General features: G+C 43.7%; 2 protein-coding genes across 9 annotated transcripts in view; both read left to right on the top strand.

Annotated features, from left to right (window-relative positions):
• The window catches only part of LOC136990826 (L-fucose kinase-like), a 58,413-nt gene extending 56,418 nt beyond the window's left edge, over positions 1-1,995 (top strand). For all 8 annotated transcript variants that reach the window (XM_067289263.1, XM_067289266.1, XM_067289262.1 and 5 more), the window contains one exon: positions 1,529-1,995. In XM_067289263.1, the coding sequence (XP_067145364.1) occupies positions 1,529-1,609 (81 nt within the window). In that variant the 3' untranslated portion in view covers positions 1,610-1,995. The remainder of the gene's footprint in view (positions 1-1,528) is intronic.
• A 9,571-nt stretch (positions 1,996-11,566) lies between these two features.
• LOC136990825 (low-density lipoprotein receptor-related protein 12-like) lies at positions 11,567-20,637 on the top strand. The gene is given in 8 exon segments (XM_067289258.1): positions 11,567-12,056; positions 15,106-15,331; positions 15,334-15,335; positions 15,863-15,990; positions 16,695-16,887; positions 19,514-19,665; positions 19,739-19,858; positions 20,078-20,637. Coding segments are annotated over 8 exon segments (1,593 nt in total). The 5' UTR covers positions 11,567-11,778; the 3' UTR covers positions 20,572-20,637.
• Positions 20,638-21,710: the final 1,073 nt, after the last annotated feature.

Raw genomic sequence — 21,710 nt, 5'->3', positions numbered from 1 at the left:
TTTTGTTGGTTAGAAAGGCAGTTCCTTCTGTTCTAAGAAGCTAATGGCATTCCCCTGTCTGTTGACTATCCAACTGTACTTTTTAGATAAAGGGCAAGGTTCTCTCCTTATCTTTCATCCATGGTGGAGGAACCAGGAAGTGGAACCACCTACAGGAAATCAAATAAAGTCAAACCTGTCTATAACGGAATCCCAAGGGACCGAACAACTCTTTTGTCGTAGACAGGTTTCCGCTATATGCGGGTTACCTACTATAGGTATCCCCGGATTAATGCGATTAATAAATTTCTCGACGTTACTCGTATATGAAAATCACATTAATCAAATACGGTGGTACCCGGGTACTCGATCAAACAATTACCACCCACTACAACAAATTTTTGGTTTATGAAAAGTATTTTTATTTTAACTTCAATTTTGTTCATTCGTCTGTAAAAAAGTTCATTAAGGTAAAAAATAAGTAATCAATTTAAAAATGAAATAACACCTTACAGCTGCCTACCTTCGTCCCACAAAATTATACTCAATTTGGTTCATTTTTTTCACTTATAAAAAACGAACCGAATTGAAGTGTTTGTCTGTGACACACCAAGATTTGTTGCAAATTCACGAGCTGTTATTTGTCCATCTTTAACAATTTCTTCCTGCAATTTCTCTTCGACGGTTTTTGGGGACCAATACATTTTGTGTCCTTTAGTTCATAATTTCCCAAACGAAACTTTCAAAAGCACATTTGACACATTTGGAGTTTAGAAACACCTTCTCCATATGCGGTACAAGTATTCTTTTACTGTCTATGTAAGATGATATTTGTTTCCAAACTTTAAAAGCAAGCATAATATGCCCGATGTGCATTTTATCTGCAGACATTTCGACTCGATTTTATTCAAACAAAATGTGATGTGATAAAGTTCAAAATAAGCTTGGAAACAAAGAATGCAGTTGCACATGGGGAATAATGTGTCAAATTTCACAACTTATAATTACGTCAAGTATTTATGTTAAGTAAAAACAGCTGTTAATAAAAGTATGCAAAAACTTTCCATTCAAATCCCAATAAAATTACTTTAATACAGTAGTTGTATTTTGCTCTTCTGTATTGGGTGTGTGTATAGTTTTTTTTACTTTTTTATGATTTATACATGGTAGGCTCATAAACTTATTGTTAAATTTGTTTTAAATTGGATAAAGATGCCAATTTTTCCATTATATGGCCTGCTTTCCTATCTGTTTCCACCTTGGACGGGTTCTATTATATACGGGTTAATTTACATTAATTTTTGCAAAACATTCAAGGGACAGAAGAAATTTTTTGTTAATGACAGGTTTTTGCTATATACAGGTTCTGTTATAGACAAGTTTGACTGTATGTACTATGTGTGTGTATTTAAATAGGAGGCTTGACTCTTAACAATCAGGTGGAGTTAATTATCATCCTACTCTCTATACTGTGCTTTTTTCTTTTTCTTATGTGGGCAGGAAAGATTGCCAGTGTGGTCAAAAGTACAAGACAGATCTTTTTTTGCAGGGCACCGAGAAAGTCGAAATCTGGAGAGCCTCGGTCTGTCGATCGGGGATGGACGCTCGGCTCGAACCTGCCCGGGTCTAAACTCCTCGTTAATCGTATTTCCATTTCTGGGTGACGGGTACTAAATTGAGTGGACGACACCAAAGAAGATACAACCGAAAAGGACAGTGCAGAAGGAGATGGGAAAACAGTTTACTCTTTATGCGGGCTTTGGACGAAAAGACTGGGAGAATGTCGGCATCAGAAAATAACTAAGCAGCAGAGACCGAGTAGTCAGACTTCGTTAGGCCACCCAGATGCCAGTATCCAGATGGCTGGAAGAAGATACTGCACGATGTTCTATTTCCTCTTTCTCTCCAATACCTTTTATCGCATGCCTGTTGAAAATAACAATCCACCATCTACAGGGACCTTTTTGTATTAAAAGGAAAAAGTTTTTTAAATAAAAGAGGATATTTTTTAATTAACGAGAGGTAGTATTTACCAAAAATCAAGTGTATTTGGTTGTTCTGGTATGTCGAGAGACAAAAAGCTTGCCAAAACTAGATGGGAAACAAGGCTAAAAGGGCCGGCATCCAGTCGACCGTTTGAGATCAACTGGCTCTTTGAAAGTCACGGGTAAAGGTAAAAGTGATAATTTTGGTGTGAAGTCATGTAGTATTTGTAGGTTTGGAAGAATTAAAAACAAAATATAATATACTCCATAGTTCTTCACTCCACGAGAAAGCCTTTAAAATCCAGTGACGCGTGTTTCTACAACAGCTAACGTTTTCAACCCCTTCGGGGTCTTCCTCAGGCACAGTTCATAAGAGATTTCAACTATCAGTGGAACGGAACAAATAACCAAAGCGAATTCTATTCAATTTTTGAAATCATAGAATTGGAATATAAGATGGAACATTATGCTCGTGCTGAGATGTTGTTTACGCATCGGTTATTTGTTTACGCTCGTGTCGAAATGTCACTTCGGTTATTTGTTCCGTTCCATCGATAGTTGAAATCTCTTACGAACTGTGCCCGAGGAAGACCCCGAAAGGGTTGAAAACGTTAGCTGTTGTAGAAACACGCGTCACTGGATTTTAAAGGTTTTCTCACGGAGTGGAGAATTATAATTCATCCAGTATATATTAAGAAGTATATTTGTTATACTCCATAGCCCATCAATGCTCGACGGAACTCTGGTTTGGAAAATACGATCCATCCAAACCATTTCCTAGCCACCATAAGGTGGCCCAACCACTCGTGAGCATGTCATTTCCATTCTTAGAAAAGTGGCTTTCTTTTCCAGTGATATAGACTCAGCATGACAGAATAACAACTTTAGACAGAATTAAATGGTCAGTAGTGACGATTCCTATATTTAGTTCTTTCCAGATAACACTGTATTCATTAACCATCCTTGTGACTTAAGAAGAAAAATTTGATTTTTTGGTGATAATACCATGCCTTAAGTAGACAAGGAACCGTTTCTTGGATCATTAGTATAGACAGTTTAATGGAAAACGTTCGAACCAATTCTTACAAATTCATTATCTGAGACAAAGATTCTCACCTGTTTTGCAAATACCTATTAAATATGCCTCCTTTAAAAAAACAAAAAATAAAACAAAACGCGTGTTTTCTTAAACATAAATATTTACCAAATACTCATTAGTAAAATATTTCACAAAACTTGTTTATTCAAAATACTTATCATCTACCTACGTCACAGAAAGAAGCTTCATACATTGAATTTAAATCGTTAATTTTACCTTCCAAACAAAACTTTACATCGCAAAACTGAATTACTTTTAAAATGTTTCGAATTAAATAATTTGCAAAACATTCAAACAGCTGCACCCAGATCCGCTATGTTGGTCTTGCATTGTCGCTTCGCACGCATTAAATACATTTGGCAACTATTGCAGCGCCAAATTTAACAACAAGCCATTTGTTAGCACTCGTCCTCATTCCGGTGGGTACTTTCACTTTCCGCCGCCACCGTACCACGCGGCGCAAAGGCCTTTACCCGTACAAAAGACTTAATACACACACTATCGACGTTGTGGGAGTAACGGGAGGGAAGAGGGCAGAGGTAAGGCGCTAGATTACCCAGGAATGTTCGTACGCTTCCGCCACGTGTGCAGCCATATCGGTCCTTTCGACGTCGTAATCCGAGACGGCAGCTCGCTAGCGTAGCATCACGTGCTCGGCACAGCATAAAAAATTAAGAAAATGCCGCATTGTTCGGCTCCAAATTGTGCGAACAGTGACGGAAAAGGTTACCGAATGTGTCGATTCCCTGCCGATCAAAACAGAAGAAAGGTTTGGGTCGTTAAAACGAGGCGGATAAGTGGCAACCGACGTCGTCTTCTCGTTCGTGTGAGGTAAGCGCTTAAATGTAACTTTTTAAGAGATTTGGTCTTTCTAATCGGACCCCAGTTTTGCGGACGATATTAAAACGGATATAGATGAAATTCCAAGTTAAGAATATTTTTCTCGACTTGCGAAAATAAGCCGTTTATTTGTTAATACACACTTACTAGTATCCGCAGTATTAATTTGTAACCAAAGATTTGTCAGTCCGCGTTTACTCTAAAGACGTTCCGTAAAGCCGGAGAATTTTTATCTACGAAAACTTCGATATTTTAATGTTTCGAGAAGAACGATATTTTAGTTAAGACATTTTAATTCCTTATTTTATTATCAATTTAATGTAGATCCATTTTACCGGGAGCGATTTGAAAATAATAGAGTGGATGCGAAGACCCGATGCCGGCCCGACGCTATTCGGAAATAGCAATCAAAATCGAGTACGGTGTCTGTCGCACAGTTTCTCGAAAAAGAACCAAACTCGAAGTCGCGATATGCGCGAGATAACGATCGCAGTTTATCGAACGTTTTGGATCCGAGAGAAAGACGAGCCCAACCGCGACACACACATTTTGACGACAATGTGACAAAGAGCTAAAAAGTGTCGTCGAAACGAATGGTAACACAAATGTACTTCGCGAGAATTCACTTTTTTATATCGCAGGTAGTTGCGTCCATTCTTTGACAAAATCTGTTTGTAGCGACTGCCGAACGGAAATGATCTAACTAAAGCGGGACAAGATAGTTTTCTCTTGGAATATACGTCGTATGGGGGGTTAATATATCCCGGCACGAAAGTACATATTGCGAAGGAGGCAAACGCTGCCTTTGCAGAAATTCAAATTGAATTACTCCGAGGAAAAATATCGTCCAGACGACGAATCTAAATATTGTCCCGAAATACCGCGAGACGACATTTCCTTCGTGTTGCGAGGTGAGGAAAAAAATAATACGGCGTTTTGTTACCGTGAGATCGTACGGAACAGCGAAGAACACTATTACAAAATCCAAAAATAAAATTTAATACACAAAAAGTGCACGAAAATAAATGTTTTCTTCGCATCTGATGTTGTTTTTGTTTTCTTTTATTCGAACTGCTCGCGAGAAACGCGTAGGGTTAAAATATAACGAGACGAAAATGAAGTAATTGCAATCGCAATATGACGATATAGCTGTGTTTAACGAGAAAAGAAACTGAAAGAAAAGACCTGGTGTTTTCCTCGACTCTCGAGACTCGAATTAGAATGGATCCCCCATTCAAATAATTAATTTATATTTATTATTATTATTAATAAAATTATTTGTCACAAATTAATACATTTTACATACGCCAGATTTGCCAAGTTACTGTTGCTCTTGGTTTTTCCAATTGATCTGGCATTATTTTTTTCCGCCTGTAAATTTTTTCGATCTAAATTATACTTGTTTTTAAATTTAGCTGTATTTTATAACTGTAATTGCATTAATTTTTGGCAGAGTTTATCATTTCGACCTTGCAAAATCTTAAAATACAGTTGAATTTATGATTATTTTCTTCTCCCTTCTATTGAACTTCTACGAGTCTTCTGCTTTCTAAGGACCAACACGGATGAGCGTGCCTGGGTAATCTACGCCTTAGTTACGTGTGTCGTTAAGCGCAATGGGGTTATTTACAATGCATCTGGGTTTGGCGACTGTAATGATTCGCCCAATCAACTTAACTGTAACGAGTTGTAAATAGGGATTGCAATTGCTGGATCCCTCATCCAGCAATCCAGCTGGATCCAGCGCTGCGGTCCGCAAATACTCAATTAACTTGTTAAATAATTGCGAAAAAGTCTACGTCGTCGCGTTGCCGCTTTGCTAACTACTAGACTGCTACTAATTACTTACTCACTACTTTACTAACACTAATAATTAAATTACTCATAAATAAACTATACCTTAATCAATCCAGCAAAATTTAATAAAATAATAACGTATTCAATCGCTTTTAACGATCTTCCTCCGTTACAAAAAAATATATTAACTATAGAACATAAAATGTGTTTCGAATAAATATAAAAAGAATAGTGCTTAATTACATCCCATTTTTTTTAAACAAGATACATAGATGTACTGCAAGGTCTGATAATTTTCGTATTGTATACCGACGTAATCCCACTGTTTTCAAACTTTTAAGAAACGATAAAAAGAAAGAGGATCGGAATTCGACAACGGGTATATACTCGGTGCCTTTACACGACCAACGTTTCAATTCCAAGTTCGTTTATGTGGGTGCAACGATGCGCAGTTTAAAACAAAGGCTCGAGAGCACAAATATACAATCGGTAAGAACCTTGACAACACCGCGCTGGCATCATACGCAAGACAGAAGGATGTTAACGTCTAATGGGATCGAGCGGCAATTATAAAAACGACGACGAATAGGCAAACCGTCAAACATCTCGAGAGATTGGAAATCTGCAAGGCGCACGTGACAACTGGTTGTATAAACCATAGAGATGCGGACTCGTTGTCTACCGTGTGGAGTTCCTTTTACATTAATTAATGTTATTAACGGACAATGCTGGTTTCATTGGATCTTATATAGGTTACAGAGTGTTTTTTTTTAAACTGACGGTACTCAGAGACATCTGTAGAGCAATCTAACAGCCGAACTGTCGCCAAATTTGGGAGAGTGACTAAGGACGACATGGGAAAGAGATTCCGCGAAGAAAAAAGTAGTACCCAAATTTGCCGGTAGGGGTGGATTTGGCGCTGTTGTAGCGAAACAGCTAAGAATCTGCATAAAATTCAGCTGCAATTAACAAACACACGAATGAATAATCAGACAGAGGTTTCAGTGTAATAACGAAAGTTTAATTACTCAGCAAATAACCTTCTCTCTTCTTCAATGTGATCACCGTCCTGCTGGAAAAGGTATTGCATCCCGAACACCGTGTTCTCTATGGCCGAACGAAACATGTCCGCAGGAATGTTCATCACGGTTCGAGAAACGTTGTCCTTCAAAGTCATCAAGTTTGGGACACTACCAAGATAGACCTTGGACTTTAAGTAACCCCACAGGAAAAAGTAACACGGGGTTAGATCCGGGGAGCGAGGCGGCCATGCAAGTGGAAAAAAGCGACCGATGACCCTTTCTTCGGTGAAGTGCTGGTAGCTTTTTCGCTACAACAGCGCCAAATCCTCCTCTACCGGCGAATTTATGTATTACTTTTTTCTTCGCGGAATCTCTTTTCCATGTCGTCCTTAGTCACTCTCCCAAATTTGGCGACAGTCCGGCTGCTAGATTGCTCTACAGGTGTTTCCGAGTACCGTCAGTTTAAAAAAAACACCCTGTATATACTTTTCCCGCTATTTATTTTGTTTATTTATCTATATTTTGTCCGTTTGGGCGTTTTCCGTTAATTTTCATATTTATTCCGAACACATTTTATGTTCTATATTTAATGTTCTATTTTTTTGTAACCGAGGAAGATCGTTAAAAACGATCGAAAACGTTATTATTTTATTAAATTTTGCTGGATTGATAAAGGTGTAGTTTATTTAACTTATTCTACTTCCAGTACATAGTTTTACATACCTATAAATAACTACAGACTAATATGTAGAGTCTATATATATGTTATAATCTAACTAAACATTTAAAGTTAATTATCTCTATCTCAAATGTTAAACCGAACCAAAGTTAAGTTTACTACCTAAATGTGTAAGAAGTTTTACTGATTTATAGCGACCAGTCTAAATAATAAAAGCTTTTAAAGTATTTTTTAAAAATGTTTTATTTCATTAAAAAAACATAAATTGCAGGATAGATAGATAGACAGATAACACTTTATTGCGCCAAAAATACATCCACGGTGGATCCGCGCTGGATCCAGCTGGAATGATTTCAATCCAGCAAAAATCCAGCTGGATTCAAAACACTGCTGAATTGCAATCCCTAATTGTAAACAAATCAACGTGAATTAGTTTACACGTGTTACAGTTAAAAGTTTTGTCTTATAGCAGTAAAGTAGGCAGAAACAAAATGGAAACTGCAATGTTTTGTTTCAAAAAATAAGCGAAGAACAAAAGAAATATACAGAAAGTAATAAGAGAACGAACAGTGGAAAATTCGACAACGAATTTACTAGAAAAAACATTTCGATACGTGGAGAGAATTAGTCGAAAAGTTAATTGCGTGTGTTGGAGCTAAAAAATCCCTTGCGTAATAGAAAACGTATTTTAATTTAATCCTTCCTTCGTATCGTTTTTTCCCCTCGATCTATTTCTTAAATTGTTTTGTCCATTAAGATTATTTATTAATCAGAACTTAACACTTCCGATTAATAAATGATCTTAATATAGTGTCTACGCTCTTAGTAAATTATATGTATAAATTATTATCGTTTTAATTACTTTTTTCGACGAATTAGATACTTTTTATTTTTGGAAAAGTTTGCTGTATATTTTTTTCAATTACGAATTAATATATTTTTATTAGTGTTGACTCGACACGAAAAGAAATGGCATCTACTCGTGGTCGAAAAATTCGTTGCCCTCTTAAACGAGTCTTTCGGCTCTTTCTAATGCTTCGATTGCCATCAAATAGCACATCCGTCGGCCATTTTCACTTTCGTGTAGAGATCTCTCACGCTCGACTCAAAGCGAAGTAGGAACTCGCGCGGTGAGATGGGAAAGCGCGTGAGTTATAACTCGAGACTATCGATTTGACGTCGGAGTGCGAGACGGTACTAGGTGACACCTTCGACACGACGGGAGTCGTAACACGAAAAACCGAGGGTACTGTTCTTAGGCGAAGTCACGAAGAATGCGGAATGGAACACATTTTCTCGCACCGCGGTTTACACGATACAACTATCGCCAACGTTTTATCTCTCGAAATGGCAATACGCGTGGATTTGTCTGCTTCGAATAAACCGACGATTTCGATTACGCGAGTCGCGGTGGCCTGGCAAAAAATCTAATCCGTCGGATTTTTCGCTCGTGGAATCGACGACGAAATCGGAACCACGCGTTATATCGTGTTCTTACCACTCGAGAGGAAAGTATGCTCCGGCGTACGCTCGCGAGTCGGGACGATTCGAAACTATCCAACGCATCCGAATGGCGGACAAACCTCGTTTCGGATGTGGCAGAATGTCGACGGTAGTGGCACGGTGGAAAGAGGCCTTAAAAATCGGTCGACGTCACGTTTCTTTAGCCACCGTCCTCGATTCTCGAACCGGGTCCAAAAATCTTTAATCCGCCACTGCGAGAACTACTAACGCTTCCGCCATTTCTTGGCTTCGATTCTTACCCCTTAGAACAGTGATTTTCAACTCGTGTGCCGCGAAAATATTTAGGGATATTAAATAAATTATTTTCGGAACAAGTCCAAAAAACGAGTGTACGTGTTAAAATCGAAACCTCTATAAATTGACTACGCGAGTTTTTCGTTCTTACAATAAATAAACGTATACGTAACGCAGTAAAAGTATACATTCGAAATCAAAATTATATGTATATAACACCGGGTTAATTCGTTTAAAATGAAATTTTCTTTAAATCAAAAACGTATCTGTAATTGTCAACATTTAGTTCAAATTATTGTAACTTAGAAATTGCGGGACATTGGACAGGTTTCTAAAAGCAATTATAATGCCACTTTTAAGTGCAAATCGAGACTCGCGTTTTTTAACTTTCGGCCCTGCGGGCACTAAGAAGGCCTCTTTTAGCGAGCCCGTTACGGGTTCGGCCGGGCGCACAGTGGCGTGGCGGAGTGGCGAGGGACGGAGTCCGACATATCCGGACGGACCACCCCGAAAAATTTCTGGGGATTTTCGACCCGTCCGGATTCTATCCCGGATCCCCGGAGCGGTAGGCTGCCACCGAAACCGCCGGGTCACGCGACTACGTTAAGTAACGACGGCCGTTAAAATCTTTCCGTTCGACCGTAGATAACTTTTACTTATTAATAATTATGGAATCCGAAGAGGGTGTGGAAGCAAAGTCTAAAAGGAAGGTGGTATTATCGACTATCGAAATGAAACAGGAACTCGTGGCGAAACGCGAAAGCCGAAGTCGACGGTAAATGCAATTTTCATTTAAATATACGTTGTTCGCGCGTTTTGTTTGTTTTCTAGTTTTAATTTATCATCGGAGCGCTTCATTTGTCTTATTTTTCCGTTAAAGAACGCGTGTTCGCAGTTTTAAGTTTTTCGAAACGGGTATTGTTCGGGGTCGGGGAACGAATTAAGATCGAAGTACGAGGACCACCGTACTTAAAGCGGCATCTATTTCGGGGTTACAATTTTAGGGCCGTCCGTATTAGTTTTACCGATTTTATAATGCCGAAAACATTATTACGAGTGTAAAAAAATCATACTTTTTACCTTTAAGTATATTAAAAGTACCGCAATATTTGGTACGTTGAAAAGTCTTTTTTACCGACACCGGCAAGATTATTTGCTTATAAAAGAAATGCAACTTTTTACTTCGGTCAAATATATCGATATTTGTAATTGGCGACTTAGTGTAAAAGCTGGATGTTTTTAACCATAGAGAATAGTTCAAGGCGTACGGAAGAAATAGATGGGGCGTGTGGAATTATTTCCAAAAATGTATCGATCGTCCGCCGACTGTAATATTTGTAAAAAAACAAATAATTTTTCAACAGTTAAAAATCGTCGATTTAAAAAAATACCGACTCGCCATGGCGTATTTCCCCCCGACTTTAATAACATCTCATTTAGCGGAAGGTTTTTCCGTTTTACTAAAGTCGTCCTAATCTCTTTACTGCTTAGCGGCGGGCTTTAGCCGTACGGAACGTTAATCGAAGACGGTAAAATTGCATTCCGCACAGCGCCGGATTAAGCCTCTAGCGGGCCCTAGACAAAATTTAAATTGGGGCCCCGTTTAAATAAGTTGCATCTAAACAAATCTTATATAATGCGACATTAGCGTAGCTAGCGTGGGTGACACCCGGTGCGGATATCGTGATGTCACCCATAACTTTTTAACTCTTTTATAAAACACTATTGAATTGTAATATCTTTTCACTCGAGCAACTCGAACGCTATATCGAAGATGCGATGTCGCGACGTATAAGTGTAGATTTAGAAAATAAATCATAACCATCCATACATCGGTACTACCACGAGACGCGGCCCTAGGAATATTTCTAGATGGCGCGAGATTCCGTGGCGTACATTACTTCTGACGCGCGGGTGGCCGTTGACCTTTTTTTTTTATTTTAGGTAATGGCTAGTCGAGCGGAGCTTAGTAAGAATTGTTAAATACAGCCTTTTCTGTCCTATCGAATTTCGATTCGAGTTTCGAAATCGAAACAGAGAAATCTTCTGCGCCGAAGCCGGGCCCCTCCGAATTACGGGCCCTAGACAAATGTCTACTTTGCCTATTCGATAATCCGGCCCCGATTCCGCATACGGCGAAATCCATTCCCGGGGTTACTTTGAAATTCTACTCGGACATTTATTTTATCGCAAATTTCCACGGGCGAGATTAATTTTAAGCCGAAATTAAGGGGAAAATAAAATTATTCGAAACGTTTTCGCCGAATTTTCCATTTTCGCTAATCCGACGGGAGAAGGAAAAATTATCTTCCTTCGACAGATGGCGCCAGAGTGAGCGCCGAGGCGCCGATAGCTTTTCCCGTCTCTTTCTTCCGAATTCCAGAACCCGGGACGACGAGGTTTTATTATTTCTTCCGGCGGCCGGTGGCGCATTAGTACGGCGTTTACCTTCGGGAAAAAGGAACGTTTAAAACGGCGGCGAGGTAACGCCGAGAGGTGGCGCCGCGGACTGTGGGAGAGACGTGGCGGCCGAGCGAGAGAGGGAGAATTTCGTCGTCGGTCGGTACGAAGTTATCGGGGACCCGAGGCAGAAAAGAGGCGAAGGAAGGCGGGTCCCGCATGCATATTTCCGTCGACGTCCGGCCGGGCGGTCGGACGGCCCGCGTCTTGCTGCTGTTGTCGTGGTGCGTGGCGGGGACGGCACCCGGTTCCGGAAACGCCACCGCGGATCCAGGTACGAACAACGGACGGTCTTTTTTGGCAGAAAAATGCAAGACTCGCTTTCTGTACGGACCCGAGGGAACGATTTCCAGTCCCGGATATCCCGACTCCTACTCCAACCACACCTCCTGCGACTGGTACATTTTCGGCAAGCCCGGACAAGTCGTCACCATCAGGTGATCGCCTTTCTCTTTTGTCTTTTATTTTATCTTAAGCCTTTAACCCCGGGCAAAAACGCCGACTTTTACTTTCGCCTGGCGAGGGAAAGTGTCCCATTTCACCCTCCGACTTTTCGAGACCCGTCGAATCCGAAAAATCCCGTGCCCGCGTACATCTGTTGGGCTCGATATCTCGGGATGGGGGTGAAGATTAAGAAATGAAATGTAGCGCGGTTTGTCGTAAAACTCACCCCTACTTTCAAAATTAGGCTTTTTACCATTTATAGTAATTAAAAGTATAAGTTTTTTTGTAACAAAATCTGATAACGGATGGCGCTAAACACAATTTTACATTTCGCTTAACGTAGAAATTTTTTGAAGTAAAAACTCGCAACAGTCGGGAAAGTTACGCAACTCTCGTCGCCAGATTTTACCGCTCGGTAATTGGAAGTTTCTTCCGACGGAGTTAAACCGCCGCCGTTTACTTTCGATTCGGTTTCTTCCCCCGTCGACCGGCGCTCCGGGAGGCCATTTTGTGGAAATAATCGCTTTTCTCGGAAAAGTTTAATATTTCCTCGAGAAAAATGCGGTTTCGAGTGGTTTTTTAAGGGCTTCCGCATCTCGATTTGGCCTCTCGTTTCGGGAAACCTTCCGGATCCGGTCCGGGTGCGGGTGACGCATTAATTATTAACCCGTTAAAATAAGTGTTAAATGTGACGGGAAAGGGAATTTCCGGCACCGGTTAGAAGTAATTCTGGCTCGGGTGCTACCGAGCGGGCGTTACTTCTAAATTATGCCTCCGCGAAGAACGGCGCCGATGGCGGGACTCGATTTGTGGTATTTTCTAGTCGTAGTTACAAATTACCGATGCTTTATTCGTAATTCGTACCGCATTAGTTAAAAACGAACGTAAGTTAAACTTTTTGATTACTCGGAATGACTTTTCCGTACGCCACGTCGGTCTTTTCGCCCGATTCGAAGAGCAAAACGGCACCGCCGACGTCGTCGAATTCGTCATACGTTAAAACGGGATGTAGCGAGGGTGATTTAAAATATAGTCGTAGACAAAGTTTAAACGGTACAAAACTCGTGTTTTCTGTTTATAATTGTAAAGTGTAAATGCTTTGTTCGAATTCGTTAGTTAAAAGTGAAGTAGTTCCGTGACCGGAAGACTTAACGTGTTGTAATTTGTTTGGAAAATAAACGTTTAGAAATTGCGTATACTACATAAAACGACCGAAATTTCTTTACTGTACTTGTACGCGCATGTAACTTTCTAGCTCGTACAGGTACGTTAGGCTTTTCTCCGGGCTTAAAGTTGTTATAAAATAGCTAAAGTGACCAGACAGACCGATTTCGCAGATATCGAATATATATCGAATTTTAAAGCCGCGCCGATTAAGGAAAAAATACCCGTAGCAAACATTACGTTTACTCCGCCCGTAATTGGCTGCGAGTGAGAGGACCCCGTCTTTTCTCTATATCTATCCCGAGTCGTCTTTCCGAAATACCGGGTAATGTCATCCACACAATATTACGGTCGCGTGCGTCGCGCCAGTAACGAACTTATAATTAACCGAACAATAATGTTTTTTAGGCTATATATTCGCGCATATTACGGAACGTTCGATTACTACTAATAATGGCGCTTCTCTCTGTGGGAAAATATTAAATTTTAAGTCCTCCTATGTTTTATTTTATTCGTAATTCCAACTGTTACAGTAATCTCACAGTATTAATCGGTTTACAGAAAAATTTATTTTCGAGCCGGGTGTCTATCCGTAAATAGAATTTATTTTCGCTTTTAACTAATAATTTCAAACAAAGCATTTATTATTTACTAGCGGACGAGCTCGGCGTTGCTCGGGCAGAAAAAACGACGGCGAAGATTAAGATTATTAGATTATTTCGTACTTCTAACCCTTCTACTATATTATAGTGTTCGACGTCTCGCCTAAGAGTTCGTCACACCGAGTTACTAATCTAATGCATTTTAAAAATTATTTAAATCGTGTACGGTAGACGAATAAAGAATTCTTAAAATTGCTAGATCGGTCACTCGATGCCATAAACCCTTACTTAAGATAAGCTTCCTCGTTATATAAATCTACGATATAAAGAACCTTAAAACGAAAACTGGATACGACTACGGTTATTTCGGCCTTTCGTCGTCGCGTTTATCGCCGTACTCGGATGGTACGAAATGGTACGATCTCGTCGGTCCAGTGGACGGCCATCGAAAACGTATCTTAAACACAAATTTTTCGGATATCGTACTTTTGACGCGAATACGTCTTTAAATTTGCTTCCGTAGTGGGAGGCAATTCGGAAAACCGACGATGACAAAATCGGGGGATACGGTTTGGCATCGTCTACATCCGACATTTAATTACACCACTCGATAGTTAAAGGACCAAAGAATTCGTTACGTCGAGTGGGGAAGCGCCGCCATTTTGAGGTCACGTACTTTTTAGTATACGTTTTGACTCGGACGAGCTACGACGCCGGTTTGAGTTTCGATTTGCGGCTCTCGTCGATATTTATCGATTGCCTACGCAAAACATTAGTGTGGATTAGTTACGGTGAATACGTACGGTGTTAAAGTTAAGAGTTAAGAAAACTTAATACGATGCCGGCCTATACTCGTCGAAAAGCCGAATCGAAATATAATAATCGCATACGGACGGAAAGGGTATCTCGAGAGCAATCCGTCGATACCCGTAAAACACCATTACGATAGCGAAGCGGGGCCGGGAACGTAAAATACTCTGCCGCGTGTACGTCCGTCCGGGAACGGCGTTAGCAGAAATTAAGCTCTATGTTACGATCGTTGCTAAAGTATTCTAAAAACATCGTTAACCTTTTCCCGCCGAACGTTAACGGTACGAAAGGTGGCGGGGCGGAAAAAAGCGCCTCTCCCGCCGTTCTGTCGGAAATCGGCCCCCCGGAACGTGGGTGGGAAATTTTGGTTCCGGTATAGAAAAGTCGGTAACGTAACGGAGGTAAATTTTAAAGGAGGGAAGGAAAATTTCTTTTCTTTTAAAAATAGTAAATTTGTGGATTACAGTTTCGACCAGGTGGACATAGAGGAGGACCGGGCCTGTCGTAATCCGCCCTGTTGCAACTACAACTGGTTAAAAATCGGATCCAAGTTAAACGCTAAAGGAAGAAGGTACTGCGGACAGAAGGGTACCACGCCGCCACCTTTCTTCTCCGTCGGCAGTCGAGTCTGGATCAAATTTCACGTGTCCAACGAGGCCAGAGGCGGCAGGGGATTTCGGCTTTCCTACATCATAAGTAAGTGGGTAGAACGTTTCTTTAACCGAGGCCGCGAGAAACGGGGTGGCCGGGCGGCGCCGATAAAGCAAATTTTACCGGCGCAAATAGGCCGGAAATTACGGTTTTGCGGCTGGGAAAATTCTGCATTTTCCTTATAAAAAGAATTCGCCGGGCTTTTGCCGAAAACGAGTGGTTTTCGAAACGGACGGATGGGTGGGTGGAAAGGGGTAACGGATTCCGGCGCGTTTCCCTTTTCGAATTTCGGCCTTCGACCCCGTCGGGCCACCCGATTACCGGTCTCGGACCGAAAATTGTTAACGTCGGTCTTAACGATCCGAGTAGAGAAATGGCTCGGGTTCGCGGCGGTGCCGCCAAACCGGCCTTTCTCCGCCTTAGTTTCTCGTTTTCTTTACCGACATCGAATCTTTTCGACCGTTCGGGACGTTTCCTTAATTAACGCGTAAACGGAATAAGCGAACGGAAGGCACCGTTTATTAGCGGCGGGAGCGGAAGATAAAAGTATCTGAAAAGGGCCTTTTTTTCAGGTTCCAAGCGGGCGGAGTCTTGCGGGGAAGCGAATTTCACTGCTCCGATTCCGGCTGCATCCCGAGTCGGTGGCGGTGTAACCGCTTCAACGAGTGCAGGGACGGCTCCGACGAGAGGTTCTGTCCGGGTAAGCCTTTTTCCTACGCTCGAGCTAGAGTTCGGCCGTCCGAGTACCCGGTATTCGCGCCTCCCGTACGTTTCGAAAGCGTGCGCGCTACTCGGGGACGGAAGACGATATTTCCTCGGCGAAAATTCCCATCCGTGGGCGGAATTATATTTTTTTAATGTAATATTTGCTATTTTCTGCATCTTTTTCGAAACTCGCACGCCCGGTCGTACCCGGCGCTAAGGGCGACGGTAAAAATACCGAGCGGCCTAGGCCGGGAATTAAGGATGCCGCCGAACCGCTAGGCGAAAATATACGTCGTCGCGGACCGAGTAGTCGGAAGGCCTACGACCCGACGGATTATCATTTATCGGCTTCGACGGCGGGAGAAGCGCGGATGCGGCATTTCCACCGCGTGGGCGGAGGCGGAGAAGGTTTTCCCGCCGTAATTACGAAATTAATAAACGGTGGCGCTCGATTGCCGGCATTTGGTAAAGTAGGGGTCGAAGGCAGCCGGGAAACTGGCTTCGGACGAGACGGGAGGTCTTGTCCTTTATTACCGGACGCGTCCGAATAATCGCGGGTAATAAGCCGGTTCCGGGAATAGGGTTTTACGGTGGCGTAGTACGGAAATTTCCGGAGAATTCGGATAACCGGGCGACGACGGGCGGGTCGATCGGCCCTTAATTCCGGATCAATTTGCCAATTATCACGTTTTTTTGCAGATAAATGTCCGGACGACTTTCTCCGCTGCCGCTCGGGCGCCGGCTGTTACTCGGCCGAGGGACACTGCGACGGAAAGGCCGACTGCCCGGACCTGAGCGACGAGCTGGACTGCGCCTTCTGCGGCCGGAACCGGGTCCGCTGCGGATCGGGATCTTCGCGGTGTTACCGTTCCTCCGCCCAGAGATGCGACAGGTAAACTCTCTTCCGCGGCGGTCGAAAATCCCGAAGAATAATAATAATAAAACGGGTGGAAACCGCGTTAATTTTGGGGAGCGGCATTAACGGACGAATATATTTTGCCCCGGGGTACCCCTCCCTCTAAATACCGCCGCGGCGGAATTAAGACCGTAAAACGGAACGGCGCGCGGTGGGCGGTGGGACGATTCTAGCGGGCCTTTAGTACGCGGGCGAGCGAAATTAATTTTTATAATAATAATTTTTTACTTACGTATATCCGAGTCACATTCGGAGTTGGACTCGGAGACGGCGGTTAACGGCGTTTTTTCCCTCGTACCGAGTGACGGGATGGGAAGAAATTAAAAGATTACGTAAAATACCCGTTAGTATTTATTGCGGACGTTCTCCCGGAGTAACTCGAGAAATTTATTAAATTCCCGGCGTCTAGTCTCTGGCGCTTCGGACGATCGCGCTGTTGGAACGAGAAACGAAGATACAATTTTTGAGCCGCGTATTAAAACTTTCGATCGGATTTTCGAAAAATCCTTTTTGCAACGCCCCGTTATTTGTTTTTGCGGCGTCGCGCGGCTTACGCTAGTTTCGTCCTGCCGTAAACGAATTTTTGTGGAAAAATGTTTGATATTTCGATTAGCCTACGTCTTTTCCGTCTTCGACTCGGACCGACGGAAAAGAAACGATTTTCCCTAACTCGATCGGATTTGCTAGATCGAACTTTTCTTCGACGTGGTCTACCATAATGTTTCGTAACTATAAAACAGGATGCGGAACTTTTAAAGTTCTACTTACTTGGAATATAAAGTGGGTTCGCGATAATTTTCTACGAAATCTCGCCGTCGACTATTAAGAAAATATACGTATTAAAATACCTACCTCGGCGATTACCGTCCGTTTTAATGTTCGATAAAAGCGCTCGAAACGACGCTAAAACGATTTACTTTCCGTCGCTCGGTTTCGAGGAATTTTCCCCGAAGGCGGGGGTATTTCTTAGATTAATTTCGATTTAGAAATACGTTACGTTACCGTTAACCGGTGGTAACGTCGCGTTGCCGAGCGTTATCCGTAACGATAAATGTCGTAACTTTGTCCGCCGCGGAGGCCGAACTCCGGACGTTTTCCACTTCCCGCGCCCTGCCGTTTCCCGGGTCGGTCTGCCGGACTAGGATTCGTCCTTCCCGCTCCTCGGCTCGTCCCGAGATTTCCGTAAAAAAGGCGTCCGTTGGCCGGGATATAATTAATTATTTTCGAGATATAAAAAAATCTCCAAATCGAACGATGTACGGGAATTATTTTTCTTTTCTTAAGTAATTTAATACGTCCCGCCGGCTCCGAAATAATAATAATAATAATGTCGCGTAAAATACGTATTAAGATTACATCGGATTCACGTAGAAATTTTCACAAATGGGACAAATTTGTTAAAGTTTGTCGGAAACGTGCCTTTGAATTCGGTCGAAAATTTAAAGAAAAAAACGAACTTAGATCGAGCTTCTAACTTAAAAGGCGATCTTCGGTTTTTAAATAGAACGCGATACAAAATATTGTAAACTTTTATAAGATTTTAAAAAGCTCGAGTTCTTATTTTGGCAACGAGAAGTCCCGCTACCGAGAATGCCCTTTCCCGTTCCGTCGACGCGCCGGAATCGTCCGTAGTGCATTTAAGAGAAGACGGACGTTGCGTTTTTTGTCATTCGTAGCCCGGAGATTTCTAGTTCGTTTTGCACGTGCCTGGCGGTACGATACTTCTTTCGCCGTCGAGTATTCTCCGTTTGTCCACCTCGGCCGCTTTAATAGCCGCGTCCGGCCGTAACCCGATAATTCGGCTTTAATAATCGGGTTTACGAAGAAAACTTCGTACTCGTTTGTATCCCGGCCCGATCCGCACGACCCGGGGTAATGCGGTTATCCCGGCTACCGGGCGGGGTTAAAAATTAAGACCTTTTCCGCGCAATTATTCCAGATATTACGGTTTCCGACCGGTAAAGAATTTTCGGAGAATTTTCTGCCACAAATAGGCTACGTATACTCGATACGTAGCCTATTTGTGACGGAACGTCGAAAATTCTCGACCATCTGTGACGTAATCCAAAAATTTTAAAAACTAATAAGCGGGTTGAATTAATAAATACGAATGTATTCCGACGGTTTACCGGTCGATTATACTTTGTATTTGCAAAATTTCCTCGACCTTAACCCCGAATAAGGAAAAAGCGAACTTTTAAGAAATTGCGGGATTTTCCGGCTTAAAAAATGGCCGCGTCCCGATAGAGAAACCCCGGCCGGTACCGACCTCTGGCCGAACTCGCCGGGTTAGACTAACCTTAAGCGTGGCCGGGAAAGTCGAATTCGAACCCGCGGGTTTTCCCCGTTCTTTGCCCGACGCAAAAAAGTAAACGAAAGGAAAGAATTTCGCCATTTCTATTCGGTTTATCGGTTTCTCGTACCGGAAGTGGACGGACCCGAGCCCGGACCGTTCGAAAGACACTTCCCGGTAATTTTAGGTTCGTAACCCGAGACGGAGAACCCGGATCCTTCCGTCACTCCCCCTATCGCGTAGATTTAAGGAGGGCGCTTTAAAAAGACCGCGGTCCAATTTGACGTTATTGGTATCGACCTCCGGCAGGGTGACGGACTGCGAGAACGGAGAGGACGAGAAGGGTTGCTTCGGCTGCGGAGAGAAGATGGCCTGTTCTTCCGGACGAGGCTGCTACTCCGGGGAGCAGCGGTGCAACGGGGTGGCCGAGTGCGGCGACGACTCCGACGAGATCAACTGCGGTGAGCTTCTTTTCTTCTTTTCCTTCGACCCGCCTCTTTCCCGCCGGACCCAGGCCGCGCCTTTCTTTTCCAGGACCCGAGCGCTGCAAGTCGGACGGGGGAGGTTTCCTGTGCGCCAACGGACGCTGCATCCGAGAGATTTGGAAGTGCGACCGGACGGACGACTGCGGCGACGGCTCCGACGAACGAAACTGTAAGCCACTTCGTCCCCCGCCCGGCGGTAGGCGGCCCCCGGACTTCCTTTCCAAATACGCGGATATTCCCTCCCGGGGACCGCCCCCGCTACTTTTCTTAACCGAATTCTTGTCGGTGGCCGACACCTTCTTCCGGCGGAGGAAAGTCGTCGGCCGTTTTTGTTCGGCGCCCGAAAAAGTCGTTCGGTCCGCGGACTACTTGTGCCTTTTCTTTGCAGGTCTGAAGAACAGCGTGGTGTCGGCGGCGGTGATGGGCTCTCTGGTGTGCGGCCTGTTGCTGGTGGTGGCCGTGGGCTGCACCTGTCGCCTCTACTCCCTCAGACTGGTGGAGCGTCGCGCCCTGGACCGGGAGACCCAGATGTCGCGCTTCCTGCCGGAGGCGGTCCATCCCGAACCGCCCCCTTCCTACGCCTCTTCGGTGGGCCGGTACGGCGCCCGCCCTCCCGGCCGCCGGGTTCCGCCTCCGCCTCCTTCGGGAAGAAGGGCCGGGTCCGGGCGGCGTCGGCCCCGTCCCGCCTCTCCGCCCGGCCACCCCGGCAGGGAAGAGGAAGGGGCTTCGGTTCCGGCCGGCCACCCCGCCTGCCGGGAGGAGGCCAAGGGCTGTCCCCGCCGCCCGGCTCGGGCGGCGGAGGAAGAGGAGGAAGAGGGCGAAGCGGCCGACTGGGACTACGCGTCCGAAGACGGACGGCCTCTGATGGCCGAGAGGTTCTGAGGTTATTTATAGAAGAGAAGCCATTTTATATTTGTACATATTTTAATAAAGAAGAGTTTATATTTATTTTCTTATTCCCGGAAGATTTATCGGCCGGTCTCCCACCGCCTCTTAAATTTCTTACCACGGACGATTGTCGGACCCGACGGTTTATGGTATTTACGGAACGATACGGAACGCCCCGGGCGTCCGAAGGTACGTCGTACCGTACGTTGGGCCGGAGTGAGAGAAAACGGCCGTGCCGGCGTATTCCGTCCCCGCTTTTTGCCGGAAGGTCGGTAAACTTATCACCCGCCGCCGACTATTCTGTAGAAATCGGTCTCCTTTTCTATTATTTCCGCTTCCGGGCAAGATAAATACGGCCGTCCGCGCCCGTTATCTCTCCGAAATGTCGACGGAGGGATTCCCGGCCGATCGGTCGGAGGTCGTCTCCGACGACGACGGAAGGCGGATATAATTAGAGGATTATCGCCTCCGAGACTTGGAAGAAGTCGCTTTGTCCGTTTCGCCGTGGCCGGAAAACGAAAGCGGGTAAGTGTTTTGTGACGGGTGTAAGTCCGGCTTCCGTAAATCGGGTGAGGCCGCTTTCCGACGAGTTGGGTGATGCAAACGTGTAATTCCTCCCAGAGATTTCCGACTGGCGGGAAAATCGCCAATTGATTTTTTCCGTGCGTTTTGACGAAGATTTGCGATTAAGAACCGCGTGTAATTGGGGGTAGGAGTAGAGATCGTCGGTGGACAACTGCACCTACGCGGAATGCTTATCTTCGAATTTTCCCCGTTGTCGGTTAAAGTCGGGTAATAATAGTCGACCTTATCGACTATTATTACCCACCGCTTTTCGGATGTGGATAACTAAAATTAAAAATACAATTTCTTAATGTAATATCGCAATAATTTTTAATATCCGAATTTAAAACTGCTCTGTTTGTGTACCTACGTATTGTGTACGTAATTTCCTCTTTCCGTATACGGTGTACCCGTAATAAATAGGTGCATTTGCGTTTCGCTATATTGTATTTCGTCGCGTATCTGTGACAATATAATTGGAAAAACCGTGGCTTATCCTCCGATGCATTTAAGCAGCCGCAGAAATTTAACTCGGATAAACGCCAGCATTATTTCGAATCAAATAGATT

This window comes from Centruroides vittatus, unplaced genomic scaffold, assembly GCF_030686945.1.
Source record: "Centruroides vittatus isolate TY-2023 unplaced genomic scaffold, ASM3068694v2 contig_1343, whole genome shotgun sequence".
Lineage (NCBI taxonomy): Eukaryota > Metazoa > Arthropoda > Arachnida > Scorpiones > Buthidae > Centruroides > Centruroides vittatus.
The sequence above is the reverse complement of the archived record's forward strand: the minus strand, read 5'-3'. Positions and strand labels throughout refer to the sequence as shown.